This window comes from Hyperolius riggenbachi, chromosome 3 (assembly GCF_040937935.1).
Source record: "Hyperolius riggenbachi isolate aHypRig1 chromosome 3, aHypRig1.pri, whole genome shotgun sequence".
Lineage (NCBI taxonomy): Eukaryota > Metazoa > Chordata > Amphibia > Anura > Hyperoliidae > Hyperolius > Hyperolius riggenbachi.
The window spans coordinates 375,714,095-375,734,688 of NC_090648.1; the positions used below are offsets into that span (position 1 = coordinate 375,714,095).

The 20,594-nt window shown below is 43.4% G+C and overlaps 1 protein-coding gene across 5 annotated transcripts in view; it reads left to right on the forward strand.

The window, feature by feature from the left end:
* DCP1B (decapping mRNA 1B) overlaps nt 1–20,594 on the forward strand; it is a 131,570-nt gene that overhangs the window by 46,007 nt on the left and 64,969 nt on the right. For 4 of the 5 annotated variants that reach the window (XR_011030492.1, XM_068277226.1, XM_068277227.1 and 1 more), the window contains exons 4-7: nt 3,969–4,035; nt 5,952–6,084; nt 8,698–8,829; nt 11,321–12,070. Coding sequence is in view for 4 of the 5 variants with exons in the window: in XM_068277226.1 (XP_068133327.1) it covers nt 3,969–4,035; nt 5,952–6,084; nt 8,698–8,829; nt 11,321–12,070 (1,082 nt within the window). In the remaining variant the exon portion in view is untranslated. The remainder of the gene's footprint in view (nt 1–3,968; nt 4,036–5,951; nt 6,085–8,697; nt 8,830–11,320; nt 12,071–20,594) is intronic. The other variant, XM_068277228.1, reaches the window with a different exon arrangement.

The window sequence follows — 20,594 nt, forward strand, 5'->3', positions numbered from 1 at the left end:
GGCTAGCTTAAAGCAGGATTGTCAGCCACAAAACCAATTTCTATTTAAACACTGCAGTGTGTTTAAAATGCTGCCAGAAATATCTCCCTGTAAGTACAAGCTCTCCAATCTATTCAGGAATCTCTCTACTGTTATTATATTTTCTCAATCCCCCGGGCTCTTTTCTGTGCCATTGCCAATGACCCTCCCACCATCCTGCTTTTCACTGATTTGCTGAGCAGGCTGCAGTGTTTAAGCTGCCTAGCTGAAACATGATCCTCTGCTCACTTGTGTTTACAAGCAAGGCTGAGGTGATTGGAGGAGAAAAGAAAAAAAAAGTTAAGGGAGGAAATTACATCAGGATTTAGCCTCAAACTGTGGGCACAAGACATGGCTCCCACCAGGAACATAATTCTCTTTATTTACTATATAAAATCCACTGAAATAAAAATGTGGACAGTACAATACATGGTATGTACAGTGGGATGCGAAAGTTTGGACAACCTTCGTTAATCGTCATGATTTTTCTGTCTAAATCGTTGATTGTTACGATAAAAAAAATCATAAATATATCATATAGGAGACACACAAAATATTTGAGAAGTGAAATGTTTATTGGGTTTACAGAAAGTGTGCAATAAGTGTTTCAATAAAATTAGGCAGGTGCATAAATGTGGGAACTGTGTAATTTTATTGATTCCAAAACCTTTAGAACTAATTATTGTAACTCAAATTGGCTTGGCAAGCTTGGTGACCCTAAACCTACATACACAAGTGAATCCAATTATGAGAGAGAGTATTTAAGGGGTCAGTTGTAAGTTTCCCTCTTTTAATTTTCTCTGAAGAGTAGTAACATGGGGGTCTCAAAACAACTCAAATGACCTGAAGATTGTTCACCATCACAATTTAGGGTAAGGATACAGAAAGTTGCCTCAGAGATTTCAGCTATCTGCTCCCACAGTTAGGAACATATTGAGGAAACTGAAGACCACAGATTCAGTGTCTGCAAGTATGCGCAGTACACTCCTGGTGACATCAGTGGGAGCGAGGACACAGCAATGCAGGCGCAGTGGTTTTCAGACTTTTTAAGTCTGAAATTCCAGAAGTGAAACAGAGGCGGGGCGGAGCATCGGTGAGTGGCTGCGCGGGCACAGGATGTCTGCAGGGGATCATTAGAAGCCCTGGGTAAGTTCAACTCATTTTCCCCCTATCCCCCTACAGTATTCCTTTAAGGCTCGAAGTGGCAGACCAAGAAAAATCGTGGATAGACAGAAGTGATGAATGGTGAGAACAGTCAGTCACCCCACACACCAGCACCAAAGACCTACATCATCTTGCTGCAGATGGAGTCACTGTGCAACCATTTGGTGCACTTTACACTAGGAGATGTTGTATGCAAAAGTGATGCAGAGGAAGCCTTTTCTCTGCCCACCGCACAAACCGAGCCGCATGAGGTATGCTAAAGCACATTTGAACAAGCCAGCTTCATTTTTGGAATAAGGTGAGTTATTTGGGCATAACAAGGGGTGTTATGCATGAGGAAAATGAACACCGCATTCCAAGAAAAACACCTGCTTCCTACAGTAAAATATGGTGGTGGTTCCATCATGCTGTGGGGCTGTGTGGCCAGTGCAGGGAGTGGGAATCGTGCCAAATTTGAGGGACGCATGGTTTCGACTCAGTATCCGCAGAATCTGGAGACCAATGTCTAGGAATCGGTGACAAAGCTGAAGCTGCGCCGCGGCTGGATCTTTCAACAAGACCCTAAACACTGCTCTCAATCCACTAAGGCATTCATGCAGAGGAACAAGTACAACGTTCTGGAATGGCAATCTCAGTCCCCAGACCTGAATATAATTGAAAATTGGTGGTGTGAGTTAGAGAGCTGTTCATTCTCAGAAGCCATCAAACCTCGAACTGGATTTTCTTTAAACAATTATTGCACACTTTTTGTAAATCCAATAAACTTCATTGCACTTCTCAAATATCACTGTGTGTGTCTCCTATATGTTATATTTAACTGACATTATTTATCGTAACAACCAACGATTTATACAGGAAAATCAGGACGATTAACAAGGTTGCCCAAACTTTCGCATCCCACTGTAAGTAGATCAAGTATTTATATACTTCTATATGTGTTTTTTGCCTGGCATAGTATGGATAATCCTCGTGCTTTAAGTGTATGGTAAGCTTAAAGGATACTCGAGGTGACATGTGACGTGATGAGATAGACATGTGTGTAGTGCCTGGCACACAAATAACTATGCAGTGTTCCTTTTTTCTTTCTCTGTCTGAAAGAGTTAATCATTAGGTATGTAAGTGGCCATGCCTGTCCAAGTCAGGACTGGGTCAGACTACAGTGTGATCCTCACTGATAAGAAATTACAACTACATTTTCCTAGCAGAAAATGGCTTCTAAAAGCAGGAAAGAGATAAAAAGGTCAATAATTAATAGATTAGCTCTGGCATACTTCAATTAATGTGTAATCGAGCAAAAACAATAAAACAGCAAAAACTTAAAAAGTAGATTTAAAGTGAACCAGAGACGAAGCACCCTCATGTATTTTACCATATATATCAATGGGAAACATGACAGTAAACACCTATCCTGCTCTCTGTTTCATTCTTCTCTGCTAAATCTACCTGTTATCAGCCCTGATAAGAATCCCTGACTGAGCATTCAGTCTAGCTTTCACCAGAATGATTATAGCTGAGTCAGTCTTCTGTGATGTATTTTCAAGCCCAAGCCTGCCCCCTTGTTGCTCTGCTTTGAGGATAAATAGCAGGAAAGCAGAGCCACAAGGGGACAGACTGGGGCTTGAAAAGACATCCTAGAAGACTGACTCAGCTATAATCATTCAGGACGAAGCTAGACTGAATGCTCAGTGGGGGATTCTTATCAGGGCTGATAACGGGCAGATTTAGCAGGGAAGAATGAAACAAAAAGCAGGGTAGGTGTTTACTGTCATGTTCCCATTGATATATATGGTAAAATACATGAGGGTGCTTCGTCTCTGGTTCTCTTTAAATTAAAAAAAAAAAAAAAAAAACTGGAATAAATTAAAAAGTCTTTTTTTTTTCTTTAGGAGAAGGAGAATATATACAATTGTTTATTTCATTAGTTTATTTTCACGGGTGTAGTATGCTGACTACAGGATCACATGCCCAGCTGGTACCTCATATCCCAGTACTCCACCATCACATCTACACTGCTGTCCATGGCTTGTTGAAGGAAGGACAGGAGTCCAGCACCAGAAAGGGAGATGCTCCGCTTTTATTACATGCCAACTGAATTTGAATCTTTTTTATTCTTTTTGATTTATAAAGTGCCAACATATTCAGTGGCGCTGTACAAAGTAACTTTAAGTGCAATCTTGTTTTTAACAAATCGTATTAAAAGGTATGACTGCACGATAGAGCGCTCCTTCATCACTCCTATATATTCCTTTCCTGACCCACAGTTATTGGAGCTGAACTATTACTTTGCACATTGGATTTTGCTATTTAAATGGCCAGGTCTTAATTGGGCTGTAGCGCAGGACGCTTTTTGGATTATACTATGTCTGCCGTGGGGATGGTTTTGGTGCAAGTCTTGGCATTTATTTCAGCAGTGCAGGTACCAGCTGTATTAATGCTGGTAGGTGAGTACTGTATTCATCTTTAGAGTTTAGAAGATTACAGTGAGGGATTCGAGCTATCTGCAGGGTAGGTTAAGGTTAGCCTAGTTTTGTTTGTTTGCATTGCGTATCAGGAGAGGATAGGGCTAATGCTATAATAACAGTGTGGTTAGGTTAGCCATGTATGGTATGTCTTTTATGCCCTATTTACACTTAATGTGTTGCGTTGCAATGAATCCCAGTTGGCAAATGGAATGCAACGAAGCTCCACACAATGCATTAAGTGTAAATAGGGCCTTAATCATTTCATTTAGCTTGAAAAAAAAGCCAGTTTAATGCTCAGATCTTAATCTCTCTTTTTTTTTCCAGTTTGTATCTATGGAATTTGGTTCTACAATAAAGAAGAATGCCAGAGAATTGCAGAACTCATGAAGAAGTGAGTAACCTTCCCTCTGTTCTGTTGTGCTGGGTGGGAAGTGCTGAGAAACCATTTGGTTTTGCAATTGATAACAGATAATGAGTTATGAAAATATTCAAAATGTGCATAGAGTTCAGGCCTGCTGGTAAATATGAAATTATTTGCTCCAACACCACCCTCTGCTGACAGTTCTGCTAATTGCAATTTATGGTTATTCCACCATTCATAGCGGCAGTAGTGCAGAATTGGCCTATTAATTCTGTCTCATTATATGCAGATGCATACAGTATTACACAGGGAATGGGAGCCCAATCTGGTGTTGTATTTTGTTATGAAGTTAGTGTAGGTAATCAAAGGAATAGGTACTCACACTATTCTGGTTGCCCAACCTGCAACCAGTATAATGGCATGTGGTCTGGAATCACTGCGCCTGCGCTGGCCTGGCTGTGCGGGTTCATACAGTGCGTGGCCGTGGGTGCTCTGTGCAGGATGACATCATGCACAGAGCGGTCGCGTGCTGTAGGAGCTGGGCCAGCACATGCGCAGTGATGCCAGACTCCGGCGACCCAGAAGAAGGTGCCAGAAGGCATTTAGAAGAGCGGTGGTGCAGAAAGGAGAACGGGGAAGCGGTGGTCATCAGGGCGGCTCACCATACATGCCTGCTCCTCCCCGTTTCTCATGTGTCCTTAGGCTCTGGTATCCTTTAAAAGGAAGGAAGCTTACCTTCAATGATGACAATGTTATACTTTCATGAAGTGATACCAAAATGTATATGGAGCACATCTAGTTGTGTTATTTTCTGTTTTGTGAAAATATCAGTGTCTATCCATCTCTGCTTTGCCATTGAGCAGAGAGAGGGTTGGCATTAGAAAGGAAGGGGTGTGCCAAAGTGAGAAACACTTCCTCCCTATTTTACGCTGTTTTAATGATAACAATAAGTGGTGATTGTTTTATGTATGCAAATGAGCTGGGTAAGGGATACTGAAACAATGCAGATCATCAGACAACGCTGCTTCAGTCAATTTCATGGTGAACTATATTGATCAAAGGACTTTTGCTACACGTAGCACACTGGATGTATGGTGCACATGTTTCTGTTTACAGCGCTGGTGATATCCACATGCTGATAAAATACCACAACTTCACACGCCCTCGGAACTATATGCTCCTTAGAGACCCATGATGTAAAGTGCAAATTTACACTGCCTCTGATGAAGTGAGCTGTGAAAATTATAGGATGCAACTGGGAGAGCAAGATTGTTGGGTTTTTCTTTTTTTTTTTTTTTAATTTTTTTTTTAGATTGGAACTGTCAATGTGGATATACTGGACGTGTATGTTTTTAACCAGGGGTGTCAAACTCGAGCACAAAGTGGGCCAAAATTGTACACTGGAACCTAGTCGCGGGCCAACCTCCATGTCTACTGGCCACGTTCCTCCCTTATAAAGTTCCCAGTTGTCTAATGGCCCCCTCCAAAACCCTATACAGTTCCCTGTGTCTAGTTTTCCTCCTTCCCCTATACAGCTCCCTGAGGCCCCCATCCCCCCCCCCCCCCTGTACAGTTCCCTGGTGTCTATAGACCCCCATCCTCACCTATACAGTTCCATGGTGTCTATTGACCCCTCCAGCCTTCCCTATACAGTTCCCTGGTGTTTAGTGCTTTACCCCTCCCTCCCCATATGGCTTCCCTGGTGGTCTAGAGCAGGCCAAACATAATGGAAAGTGGGGAAACCACTTGAGGGACACATTTATTTGCTTCTGAGGTCCAGATTTAGCCCACGGGCCAGAGTTTGACATGTATGTTTAAAACTGATGACGTAAGCTATATTTAAAAAAAATAAAAAATTAACCAGTATTCTGTATTTGTTTGTGAACACATGAAAGTAGACTATTTCAGTTCTTCTTTAATTATTTAATGTGCATACCTCTCTTTAGCTTGACTCAGCAAGAGCAGCTGAAGGCACAGCAAGCAGCCAATGTGGAAGCATCTCCCATGGTGCTTCACTTGGATGGGAAAGAGGTGGACATCCTGCAGATGTTAAACAAAGCAAGAGATGAGTACACAAAGGTGAGTGGGATCAGCTGTTAGCCCAACCAGCAGAGTCATGTATTGCCCTGATTGCATTCCTAATGATTGACAGAAAGCAGAGAATGATAAGTGAGCCTGTAGCCTGGACATACTAAATGAAATACAAATTGTTGCCTCTGATCAGAATTGCCATTTCACTAGGGTCCATTTCCACGGACTCGCATGCTATTTGAGTATGCTTGGGGATATGTGGTTTTTAATGCGAAATTGTGAAAATGCATGCACATTTTGGATGCAAATTTTTGCATTAGATTTTTAATTTCTCATAGCAACATGACATCACTGTGACTACAGTACACATGAAAGAGAAAGAAGCATGTTAGATGGGAAAAATGGGAGAAAATGTGAAAATGTGCATGCAGGACCGTTGACTTGCATAAATCGCAATTTGCATGCAGGGTTGTGCTTGGTGTGGAAATCTGCAGCATGCAGTCCATATTTTTTTTTCTGCATTGCAATGTATTTGGAAAAACACATTCAACGGAAAGTACTATTTTGAACTGCATTGGTTTTAGTGTTGATGCGAATATTTGCATTGTAGTTTCACACTCACTGGAAATGGGCCCTTACTGATTTTGGTCTCCTAAAACAATCTAGCTACATGTGCTTTCACTTTAGCAGCACCCTGTAAACTGTATACAACAGTACTATGGCTACTACCTACTGGTATAATAACCCCCACCTGCCCTGCACTGTCCCCACTACTGAGTATCTCAGCAAGGCATACATTATGCAGTGATACAATCTTGATTGTACAATATTACCAAATCTATGTAATAGAAGGGTAAAGTAAGTGAATTTACTTTGAATGTATTCTTTAGGTAGTCCTTCATATTACATGGAAGTGGTAAGATTGTACTATAACAATTTTATCATTGATGGGCTCCCTTAGACTCGATAAGAAAACATCAAAACTGACAAACAAACATTCATTGGTCTCTATTGCATCGGGTGGGTGAGCCCCAAGGAGGGAGCTACTGTAGAGTGAGTTCTTGCTGCAGCAGAAAGAGGAATGCTACATCAGTCTACTGACATCTGCACTAGTAATGATGACTGGTGCTCTGTACCAAGGTAGTAAACGATCAGCATCAGGTAGATAGTCATCGTTAACCACATTTATAGAGCAGATGGATAATGTACTGGTTAAGATATAGGGGATAGGAACTGGAATCCTGGCTGTGGCCAGTAACTAACAAGCATGAAGATCTTGAGCAGAACCCTCTAATGCGCTAAATGCCTCCCAGAGAACCCTCTACTTCCTCCCCATCACCTCTGTGTAGGACAGTACATACCATCTCTCCTCTCCTTCCTTTTGGTCTCCCTCATTGACTGATGTCATGTGACAGTTTACTTGTGACAAAACGAATGCCTTTATGGGGCACTAGACACACAGTGGTGGATGAGACCCTTGGAGCACAGAGGAATGGGGAGGGGATGGTGTCACACAGGCAGACAGGCGTCACAGTACTTTTTTTTTTTTATAAGATTTAAAGGACAACTCAAAAGAGAGGAAGATGTGAGTTGAAGTGAGAGGAAAGCCACAGCCTACTTCCAGAGGGACAGTCATGGAACCTGAGGCCGTCAGAACCCTTTTCACCTCTGCCCCCCCCCCCCCCCCCTTTCCTTCCTCAATGGAAAAACGCATAAACCACCCTCCTGTGCAGCTTTCCAGGAACCCCCATGTTGCTTTCAAGTATCCAGAGGGGTCCAGAAGGGTCCACCCTCTATCACAGTATTAGCTCTCTGTTGGTCCTGTGCCCGTAATAATCACTTCTATAGATGCTTTGAATAGTAGTAATCCTTAACACACTGTTCCCCATCCCCTTCTTGCAACTCTGACACTGTGGTAGTCCGTGGCGCCATATCAATTATATGTATAGAGTGCTTGGGGGGGCCCCATGTAAAACTTGCACCGGGGGGCCCACAGCTCCATAGCTACGCCACTGATGCCAGGCAACTGCTATTGTTTAAAAGGGGTGAGTATGGACAGTGATACGGGTGAATATGCGCAGTGATACAGGCGGATGTGATTGAGGCAGACGTGGAACGGATGGTGATATTGCTGCAACCAGATGCCAGACGGACGGAACACATCCATCTAGCAGATGTGCTTACTGTGTCCGTTTTGCATCCGATCTAGTGTGAACTGGCCTTAACAGTCCATAGTTCTTAAGTTTCCTCGTCTACAATCTCAAGTTGCCTGCTTACTCCTTTTTTAGTTAGTCTAAAGCCATGATGGGCTGACGAGCAGGGGAGAGCGGCTTCAGCTGACAGAGTATCCGATCTCCCCTTCATGTACATGTGACTAAAGAGGGATTGTTACAGGCTGACTGGTATGAGCAGACAGCCGTCAATCAGTGAGAATATGTACGGTAATGCAGCAGATGTCTTGCTATTTTATTTTTTCAAATATTAGGGAGGAAGGGGTGGGCAAAAATTATAACTTGGGCTTAAATCTCACTCCACAAACAGCTGAACACCGGTTCTTAGTTACTGAATAAGAGTCGTGACATGTGGGAAGCATATATGTCATCTTATCCATGCGTCTATTTGATTATTTATTTTTTAGTTTCCTTAATTTTCCCTTTACAGTGCAAGTCGTGTTCTGAGCCCAAGTTGATCACCAGCTCTTCCGCCATCTACAGCAATCCCAACCTCATTAAACCCATTGCAATGAAGCCTAGCGACACCTCACAGCATGTGACCAGCATCCAGTCAAGCAAGGTGACATCACTTCCTGTGGTTCCCATGATTTATCTCCTATGTCATTAACAGTCAGTGACTGTTTCCAGATGAAACAGCTCGTTTTTGTACCTGGTCAGTAGCCCATGGCTTGAGGCATTTTCTCCACCACAGATGGTAATTGCTCTATGCTGAAATTTCTCAGATTCAGTCTGTCATTTCCACCTCACAGTCTGAACAGTAGGATGTTGCAGTCAAAGCAGATCAGTAGTCGATTAGTATGGCTATATTAGAACTGACATGTAATGCAATAGATCAGAACCTGGTTAAGGTGGTTAAGAAGATGTTTTTCTTTCCTGTATTGAAAAGGAACCCGAGGTGAGATTGATATGGAAGCTGCCATATTTATTTCCTTTTAAACAATACCAGTTGCCAGGCAGTCCTCTAATACTTTAAGCCATAGACCCTGAACAATCATACGCAGATCAGGTACTTTGACTCAGCTGACTTGTTTTTACTGCATTAGCCATATGCTTGTTCCAAGATTTTGACTCACACTGTGTAAGCCAGAAGATCAACAGGACTGCCAGGCAACTAGCATTGTTTACTAGGAAGTAAATATGGCAGCTTCCATATCACTCTCTCCTTGGGTTCCCTTCAAAGTTTAAAGAGAACCCTAGTGACCATCATTTTATTAAAAACAAAAAACATACTACCTTGATCCAGGGACTATATGGATCAGGTAGAGACCCTTACCGTAGCTTCTACAGCAAGTTATCCTTCAGTTTAAAAACAATCAAAAAATTGTCCACAACCCCCTGGGATCACGATTCTGCAGATTATCTCAGAGAGGAAGTGAAGGGGCGGGAAGAGGCTGTAAAGGGGTAGGGTAAAGGCAGTGAATGGCCACAAAATGGCAGGGAAGGGGCCTAACACCAGAGGGGTTGTTTTGCAGGAGTGCCTCTCCTGCAAGGAACACCCTTTCACCTGTTAATCTACCGACAAGCTGGGTTTTGCAGAGTGGGGTGCCAGAGAGAATACAGAAGCATGTCATGGAGCAGAGAACATACCTCTGTGTCCCATCTGCCCCCTGAATCGGCCTTGGGGGTGCATTTAAAGGACAACTAAAGTGAGAGGTATATGGAGGCTGCCATATTTATTTCCTTTTAACCACTTCGTTGTCCGGGTACAGTACGCTCCTTTGGACTTCAGTTCCCCGCCCGGAGCATAGATATACGCACCTCCGCCGCTGTCCGCACTCCCGCTCGCACGTGCGTGCGCTCCCGCGATCGTGTATGCCGCTCATCCGGAAATCAATGAACGGGAAAAACCATTCCCGTTTGTTGATCTCTGCCCTCCAGCAAGGATCGGCTGCTTCTATGAAAAGCAGCGCGATCATTGTGAAAAAAAACAGTTTCCCAGCCTCCCTGAACTTCCTGCAATCCTACTTCCTAGCTTGCAGGACGCATTTACAAAAAATTACTATGTCCATCTTGTGGCCAAAAAGTAAAACTACACCCAAAAACATTTTTCACATACAAATACATTATTTTACAATATAAAATTAACTCATTAACTCCCACACTCCCCAATTGTTACCATTTTTTTTTTGTAATAAAAAAATAAATTAAAAATTACAATAAAAAAAAAACTATAAATTATTACCTTAGCGACTGAAATCTTTAAATATTTATATCAAGAGGGTATAACACTGTTACTTTATAAATTATGGGCTTGTAATTAGGGATGGGTGCAAAACTGAAAAAAATGCACCTTTATTTGCAAATAAAATATTGGCGCCAAACATTGTGATAGGGACATAATTTAAACGGTGTAATAACCGGGACAAATTGGCAAATATGTTACATGGATTTTGATTACAGTAGCATGCATTATTTAAAAACTATAATGGCTGAAAACTGAAAAATGATTTTTTTCCCAAATGTTTTCCTATTTTCCCATTAAAACACATTTAGAATAAAATAATTCTTGGCATAATGTCCCACCTAAAGAAAGCCTAATTGTTGGCGAAAAAAACAAGATATAGTTCATTTAATTGCGATAAGTAATAATAAAGTTATAGGCGAATGAATGTAAGGAGCGCTGAAAGGAGAAAATTGCCCGGATGCTAAAGGGGTAAAACCCCTCAGTTGTGAAGCGGTGTTAAACAATACTAGTTGCATGGCAGTCCCGCTGATCTATTTGGCTGCGGTAGTATCTGAATAACACCAGAAACAAGCATGTAGCTAATTTCGTTAGATCTAACAATAATGTTAGAAACACCTGATCTGCAGCATGCTTGTTCAGAGTCTGTGGCTGAAAGTTTTAGAGGCTGAGTATCAGCAGGATGCCAGGCAACAGGGATTACTTAGAAGGAAAGAAATATGGCAGCCTCCATAACCCTCTCGCTTTAGTTGTCCTTTAAGCATTTCAGATGTTTATAATACTGTACTGACATTGTGATTGTAGTTGTTTTTGACAATACACACAAAAAATGTGAATACTTGGTTTGTTCCTATGTTGTCTCCCACAGACTGGTGATACAGAACCCCAGCACCTATCACTGAAAACTCTGTTTGGGAAGCCAGAGAACCCTTCCACAGAGGACACAGAGCACAGAGACTCCACCAAGGGTCGCATTGGTGTGGTTCGTTCCTTGTCTTATGAGGATTCAAGTCGATTATCTGACAGTGGTGAGAAACAGTTGTGTCCTGCTATTCAAAAGCTAATGGAGCGCGGAGCTGACTTGCATCCAGTTTCAGAAATCCCAGAGAACCAACATAGCCATTGCTGTAGCATACCTTTACCTGGAGATGTCTTCAGTAGCCTCTTCTTGCCACTGGAAGATGTTGCCGCTGTACCCACACCAGAGCCTGATGGTGGGCAAAATCTTCTGCACAAACTTGCTGGTGCCCATTCAGCACCTCTCTGCCCTGAACTGGGCTTTACTGTTTCTTCACATTACAGTGGAATGTTAGGCAGTACCCCAGGGAGGACAATGGGCAGTGCACCTCACAATTCTTATGACCAATCGCAGAAAAACCAACAGAATCCTTCAAATATACCCACAGCGCCCCTGTCCTCTCAGCTCCCCCTGCCCTCTGGGGCAATCTCCCCTCAAGAACTTCTGAAGAAGCTGAACCTCGTACACCAAAATCAACAATTTCAGGCCAGCGCCAAGCCAACCCTGGCTGCTAAATTCCCACTTGTCTCTCAGACGGCACTCAAATCAAACTGGGGAGAGAAAATGGCTCTAGGAGAGAAACACAATCCCCTGCTTCAGGTAATAAACACAGAGCGTGTTGGGGGTGATGATCCTGATTTAAGTAATAGAATACAGTGGGTGGTCAGGTTGAAGTTGCTGCTTGGGGAATTGGAATACTGCAGATGTTGAAGGAGAATTTGCTGCTTAAAGTGAACCTGTGGTGAGAGTAATGTGGAGGCTGCCATATTTGTTTCCTTTTAAACAATACCAGTTGCCTGGAAGCCCTGCTGATCCATTTGGCTGCAGTAGTGTTTGAAGTACACCGGAAACAAGTATGCAACTATTCCTGATAGTTCTGACATTGTCATAAACACCTGATCTTCATATGCTTGTTCAGGGTCTATGGCTGAAAGTATTAAAGTCAGAAAACCAGCAGCAGAGCCAGGCAATAGGTATTGCTTAAAAGGAAATAAATATGGCAGCCTCCATTTAACTCTTACCTCGGGTTCACAGTGAGTGTGGGGGTGATGTTGCAGCTACAGGTATTGGAATACAGCGGAAGGGGATGTTGTTTCTGCTTCAGGTAATGGAATACAGCAGATGTTGGGGAGACTAACTGCTTCAGATAATAAAATACAGTGAGTGTTGGGGCTGACTTGGCTTCAATCCAGTTATTGGTTTCGGTAGTATTAGAATTTATTTGTATTATATAGTACAATGAAATTGTAATTCTTCAATCACTGGATCTTTTTTCTTCTCCAGCCTGATGCTAATTTGTGCCTGTGCTCCAGGTCACATGATCAGAGTCAAAGGGTTTCACTGCTTGCTTCAACTTTATCAAGACACCTGAAGTGAGAGGAATATGGAGGTTTCCATATTAATTTCCTTTTAAACAATGCAAATTGCCTGGCCGCCCACTGATTATTAATATTATTTAGTCTTTATAAACCGCCAACATCTTCCGCAGCACCGTACAGAGTATATTGTCTTGTCACTTAAAAAGAAACCATGACCAAGAATTGAACTTCATCCCAATCAGTAGCTGATACCCCCTTTTACATGAGAAATCTATTCCTTTTCACAAACGGATCATCAGGGTGCTCTGTATGGCTGATATTGTGCTGAAACCCTTCCTACAGGAAACTGTAAGGACCATGGTCCTGGCAGATTCCTGTCTGTGAACCTTGTTGCATTTGCGGGAAATGGCTGTTTACAGTTGTTTCCAACTGCCAAAAAAAGCAAGCAGCAGCTACTTCCACTGACATCACCTGCCAGCAGTAAAAATGTCACCATGTAATCAATGTCAGAGTGTAAATCAGGGAGAGGAAAGATTTTACAATGGGCAAACACTGACTAAATCATTTTATACATATGTAACAATGAAGCATTTTTTATTACATCATTTTCACTGGAGTTCCTCTTTAACTGTCCCTCAGAGGGGCTCACAATCTAATCCCTACCATAGTCATATGTCTATGTATCTATTGTTTATATTGCATGTATGTATGTATATATGGTAAGTTTAGGAGCAATTTATGGGGAAGCCAATTATCTTATCTGTATGTTTTTGGCATATAGGAGGAAACCAGAGTGCCGGAGGAAACCCACACAGACATGGGGATCCCATGTTGTTTTTAAGCACTCTTCACTTTTCTTAATTTTTGATTAACAAAATGTATATATTTTTGATAGGAATTAGCTTTACAATTTCATAGCTAGACTTGTATGTTCCACTACTTTAATCCACTTCCAAACATAAATTTGGATAACTTACAAACTCCGTGCAGATAGTGCCCTGGCTGGGATTCAACCCGGGGACCCAGTGCTGCAAGGTGCGAGTGCTAACCACTATGCCACTGTCCTGCTAATTATCTGCTTCTAACAGTTTTTGCCTTCTGCTGGGTGTCAGGAACCGGCACCCCTGTGTATACGGTTCCCGACTGCGGGTTTGACCAGATCAAGCGGGGAACAGCCTTATTCAAGCTACAGACAAGGCTGGGACCCCTCAAACGCTCCTTACTGCCACCACTAGCTGTTGCTAGAAATGTCCCCTCTGCGGTCGAGTGCTCATGCAATCCGCGTTTTCGTATTTGGGTCAGCTTTGCGCTTAGGCCGAATACGGGAACGCCACGCACGCACACACACAATTGCAATCTTACACTGTAGTGAAGCAAAACCACTAACAGTCGTTCCGAACGATACTGTTAGCCACTGTGCTGTCGAGCTACTCGCACTGGCGTTTTTGTACGTTGGGTCAGCTGCGCACTTTAGGCCAACGTATGACAAACGCCCCGCACACAATGCAATCACAATCTTATACGGTATGGTTGCTCAAACATACAATTAGGCATGGACTTATACACAATTGCACTTTAGTCTCTTCTAGGCTATGAGTGTTAGTTTAGTACAGCAGAAGTCAAGCTTAATAAATAACAATTTAATATTCCAGAAAAAAAGTGGAACAATGCAGAAAATATATACAAAGGATTACAAAAAAACAAAATAAACATTACAGAGTTAAAAACCTAAGTTACACACAAGGATAGTTGCGTAAAATAAACGGGGGAAAAAAGAACGTTACTAGCGTAGGTTAGAACGTTATTTGACGGGAGACCGCCGTTTTTCAAACAGGAGTCGAGATCATCCCTAGCTATGCGCTACCTCCAGGAGAAGATCCCTGTGACTGTCCTGGACCAACTTAAATAGTCCGAAGTGTCCCCTGGGGCATTTAATGTCCAGCCCCCAGGAACTAATGCAATCTCCTAGATTGTGACATCACAGAACGCTTGTCATATGCGAATTTCAAGGCTTTTCCTGTCACACCTAGCAGACTTCAAAGCAATCCTGTGTTCGGTCAAAATCCAATTCCCACAGGCAGACGTCTACAGTTTGACAGGTCTAGTCCATACATCAAAAGATTGCATTTTGGTTACAGGTAGCAGTTTGCCTGTAATTACCTTTAAACAGACACAGACAATCACCTCCGAGATTGTCTGCTATTGTCCTCCCTCAAATGCAAATGTACTACAGGAGATTCAATTAGCAGCATCCAACTTCCAGAGGAATTTAATGCAAACATAGGTCTATTGACACATTAGCAAATCCATTCAGAAGTTCCTGCTCTCCTGTTCACAAATGTACTATATACAATTAGTAGCTTCCCCCAAAGCCAGACTTGCTTGTAGCAGGCATACACATCTGAATTACACAGCAGACAGGAAAATGAAAAAAATATGGCTTCTGTGCGATACCATACGGCGGCTATATTTTGCATATTACCGTACATATCATCCTCACCCCAATATATCCTCACACTGGGCATACACGGCTCGATTTTGCCACTCGATCAATTCCCCGCTTGATTCCACAGGCGATTCTCTTCCGCACGTTTTTCTTATCTTTTTCTATCGTGTTCAATGTGGAATCAAGCGGTGAAACGATCGGGCGGGAGATTAGACATGTCAGAAATTATCTATCGAGCCATCTAAATGGCTCAAAAACGAACCGTGTATTCCCAGCATACTGGACCTTTTACACTTAATGCGTTGGTATGCGTTAGTGTGTGCCAGTACGCATTTTTTCCATGGTAGTGCATTGTGAAAAGCGTTCAGTTAAACGTGAATAGTGGGAACTGAGCCATATTTTGAGCTTACAGGAAACAAAAAAAGAGCAATCGGTGTGGAGGAGAAGTAGGAGAGTACACTACAAGGTGGCATAGTGGTTAGCACTCTTGCCTTGCAGTACTGGGTCCCCGGTTTGAATCCCAGACAGGGCACTATCTGTACAGAGTTTGTATGTTCTCCCCGTGTCTGAGTTTTCTCCCACATCCCAAAAACATACAGTTGAGTTAATTGGCTTCCCTCTAAATTGACCCTAGACTAGGATACATACAATGCACAATATAGACATATGACTATGGAAGGGATTAGATTGTGAGCCACTCTGAGGGACAGTTTAGTGACAAGACAGTATGAACTGTTCATCGCTGCGAAAGATGATGGCACTATATACGGTAAATACAAAATAATAATAGTAATACAGTGAACTTTTCCAGACTTAAATACAGATCTGTTTTTTCATCTGAAGTATCATCTGTTTGCCTTATTTAGTGGAATAGGGTTGCAGAGTTGTATAAATCTGTGCAGTTGATCTACAGTGTACACTTTCATAAAATCCGTTAGGTTGCCATTCATGATGCTGATTTCCTGGCTATCTGTTATTTCTATGGCTATAAGACTTTAAAGTACACCTGCACTGAGGGGGATAAGGATGCTGCCATATTTATTTGGCTGTCGTGATTATTCTCTGCCTCTAAAACATTTAACCATAGACCCTGAACAAACATACAGATCAGAGGTTTTTGTCTGATATATGATTTAATCTAGGGCTTCAAGTGGCACTGAGGTGAAAAAAAATCATAGCCCCAATGAGGCTTCCCCCTCCACTGTAGCTGCAGGCAATCCAGTGCTTGCTCCCCCAAAGTGTCCTGCAATCCAGGGCTCGACAAGCCGACAAGGCTTGATATATTTACCTTTCCTGGCTCCAGCAGGGGTGCTGTTGCGGCTCTCTGCACGAAGATAGGTGGAAATTCGGGTCCGCTCTACTGCACAATACATACATGGTGCATTTCTATGTTTTCCTTCTGCTCTGTGCAAAATTTCAGGTCTACTTTATGGAACTATAATATGCAGATCGGGCACTTTTGCTGTTTTCTTCTGTGTAGTTGTTCTAGTATAGTGCTTCAGAAATAAGGATTATAGCCAGGATTACCAAGCTAAATTCCTTAGTGTCCAGGCCCGGATTTCTGCAAAGGCCACAAAGGCCATGGCCTAGGGCGATAAAATCAGATAAGATCAGAAGGGCGGCATGACTTGGAGAGAGAAGAGGTCATATGTCAAAGTAAATCATCTCTTTTGGTCCCGCAGCACAGCCAGCCAGCGCCCTGCTCTGCACTAATAGCTGAATTCCAGAGTTCCCCAATCCCTGCACCTCTACTTCCTGATGTGTTATAACAATCAGGATCAATCATAACTGTCACCTGATGATCCAATTATGATCGACATACAGTACAAGTGGATGTGAGAAATACCAGGGATTTACATTACAAAGCAGATAAAACTAAATTCCGCTGAGTTTTAATGCAGGCATTCACAAACATTTCTGCTAGTTTCTTTGCCTTCTTTTTTACAGCTGTGACACTGACCCCAGCAGTTGTAAATTACACTTTCTTATCTAGCCGTAATTTATTGATTTTTTTTCTTCCTAGCCAGTGATTTCGTCACTGCTTAAGTTAACTCTTTCCTGACTCATTTTCTGTCGGTCAGCTCCAACCATCTATAAGAACTGCAGCCTGGAATAAAAATGTTGTATGCTTCCCTTTTATTGCTAAACTGTCACTGTCACCTGAGCTGTTACTACCTCTATGCTAGTGTGTATGGTTGGCATCCTTCTGCTTTCCTGTAGCATTAGAGCATTCTACCATCTTAGCCATCAGCAAAAGCAGAGAGTTTTGAATCAGGATAATACCATTTATTGGCTTAAAAGAAAAAGAATAATCTTTCTGCTAACAAGCCTTCTTCAGACTTTGTCCCGTATACTGTCAATATGTTAGAGCAGGGGTCCCCAACCACCGGCCGCGACCCACTGCCGGTCCGTTGGCAGTCTCCTACCGGGCCGCGGCGTGTCTGGCCTCTCGCCCCTCCCCCCGCGGCCACCGCTCCTGTTGCCTTATGAGCGGCGGCCGCTTCCTTCCTTATAGTCCCCCAGGCGCCGCTCTCCTCTTATCGGCAGCATCTTACAGCAGCGCGTATTGCGACTGCTGTAAGGAAGGGAAGGAAGCGCATCAGCGGCTTCCTGTAGCGGCGATATGCATCGCCGTTACCCCTCCTTACAGCAGTCGCAATACGCGCTGCTGTAAGATGCTGCCGATAAGAGGAGAGCAGCGCCTGGGGGACTATAAGGAAGGAAGCGGCCGCCGCTCATAAGGTAACAGGCGCGCGGCTGTTTGGGGAGAGGGGCACTACTTACACACCCACCCATACTAGGGCGCTACACTGGACACTCACCTAGCTATACTGGGGCGCCATACTGGGGAACTATACTAGCCATACTGGGGCGCTATACTGGGGCAAAATACTAGCTATACTGGGGCACTATACTGGCTGCACTGGGCACTATACTGGCTGTACTGGGCACTGTACTAGCTATACTGGGGCACTGTACTAGCTATACTGGGGCACTATACTGGCTGTACTGGGCACTATACTGGCTGTACTGGGGCACTATACTGGGCACCATACTCTCTGTACTGGGCACTATACTAGCTATACTGGGGCACTATACTGGCTCTACTGGGCACTATACTAGCTGTACTGGGCACTATACTAGCTATACTGGGGCACCATACTGGCTGTACTGGGCACTATACTAGCTATACTGGGGCACTATACTAGCTATACTGGGGCACTATACTAGCTATACTGGGGCACTATACTGGCTATACTGGAGCACTATACTGGCTATACTGGAGCACTATACTGGCTATACTGGGGCACTATACTGGCTATACTGGAGCACTATACTGGCTATACTGGGGCACTATACTAGCTGTACTGGGGCACTATACTGGCTACACGGGGCACTATACTGGGGCACTATACTGGCTATACTGGGGCACTATACTGGCTATACTGGGGCAACTATACTAGCCATACTGGGGCAACTAAACTCCCTATCTCCCTATACTGGGGCAACAACCCCCCCCCCGCCCCCAAAGCACTGCATATGACACTGTCTACTAGGTCGCGCATTGCCGACGACCCCTGCCCTAGATTTTTTTTTCAGCAAATATAAAAAAATGTCATTCAGATGCTTTAAAGTGGAGCTGAACTCTTGCACAGGACAGAAGGAAAACAGAGAAATGCACCCTGTATGTATTTAGAGAGCCTTTGCGAACATCTGTGTCTAATCACAAATTTGATATCTTCCCTGTGTCACCTGATTGCCACAGCATATAAGCTTATTTTAAAGCACAAGATGTTAATATATTTGCTTCCATGAAAGTAGGAATTAGACACACTGTCTATTGCAGGATTTGTATCAGCTGTAAAAAAAATGTTTTTATGTAAAGGTTATGTTGTTGCGTATCTTTTAGAGCAGAGAGGAAGTTCTGAGTTCAGGTCCACTGTAATTACAACAGAACATCCAAAGTGGGTCTTGACAGGATGTTTGCTACTTACCTGTTCTCTGTTTTGGATGGGTTTTTCTCCATTGCTCTGCCCTGTCACCTGTTTGTGTCTCCGACTGCAGCCAGTCGCACAGAGGACAAAGAAGCAGCGCATGCTCTGGCCACTTGCGCTCCCTGTAATTTCCTGCTCCTGCCCAGATGTGCACAGCAACCGAGGCCAGTATAGTGTTATGCATTCTTGACAAGTACCGATCATACATCACCGTAATTTCTCAAGTATGCATGCCCAGAACACTATCGGCTGCTGTGCACATTCGGGCAGGAGCGCAAATTTCCATCGTGAGAGGACAGAGCATCCACTGATTCTTTGTTCAATGAGGGGCACAGCAGCACAACTGAAATGAGCCCATTCAAACCAGTGATCGCTAGTCAGATAGTTGGCCAAAATGTTTTTTGGTGGTGGTGGTGGGGGGGGGGGGGGGCGCTTGGTGACAGCAGGCCTAGGGCACTGGTAAGTACAAATCCGGCCCTGTTAGTGTCATAGATGTGCCCCCAACTTATGCTGCAGGGAGTCTCCTCATCTCTAGCCTGCCATCTCCACCCACATACCACTGTGTCTGCTGTAGGGATGGGCTGCTAGTGCTCGGAACTATCCTAATAATCGCTCCATTTCGCATCAAGCGATCTACACCACTTCACCATGCACGGTGGTTTGACAGCTCACTAAAGGACCTAAAGAAAGTGCGCAGACTAGAAAGGAAGTGGCGAAAATCTCAGAATTCAAAAGATAAACACACCCTTGTCTCTCACCGGGAAAGCTACCAAAATGCGATCACCAAGAAAAAATCCTCCTACCTATCACAGGAGATCGCAAAGGCCGCCAACAGACCAGCCCAACTATTCCGCACAGTTGATAGACTATGTAATCCATCCTGTCTAAAACCAACTATAACTCCCTCAAAGGAGCTATGTGAGAAATTTGCCTGCTACTTTGCTGACAAAGTATCTTCTATTCGGTCTCTCATTCAGTCCACAGCACCCAAGACTCATGCAACTAATGGAAATAGCTGCAAAAACAACCTAACACCCTGGACTGATTTCAAAAGTATTAGTGAGGAAGAGATCTCAGACATCCTCTGTCGTCTCCGCCAGACAACCTGCGACCTGGACCCTGGACCAACTAAACATATGCTGAAATGCCCTGACCTGCTTGGTCCAGCATTTCACAAAATAGTAAATTGCTCTCTGCAAGCAGGGAGGTTTCCTACCTCTCTAAAAGAAGGAATCATCAAGCCCCTTCTTAAAAAACCTTCCATGGATCCAGATGCTATGAGCAGCTACAGACCTGTCTCCAACCTCCCCTTCTTAGGTAAAGTTATTGAAAAGGCTGTCTATCTGCAACTTGAAACCAGGCTG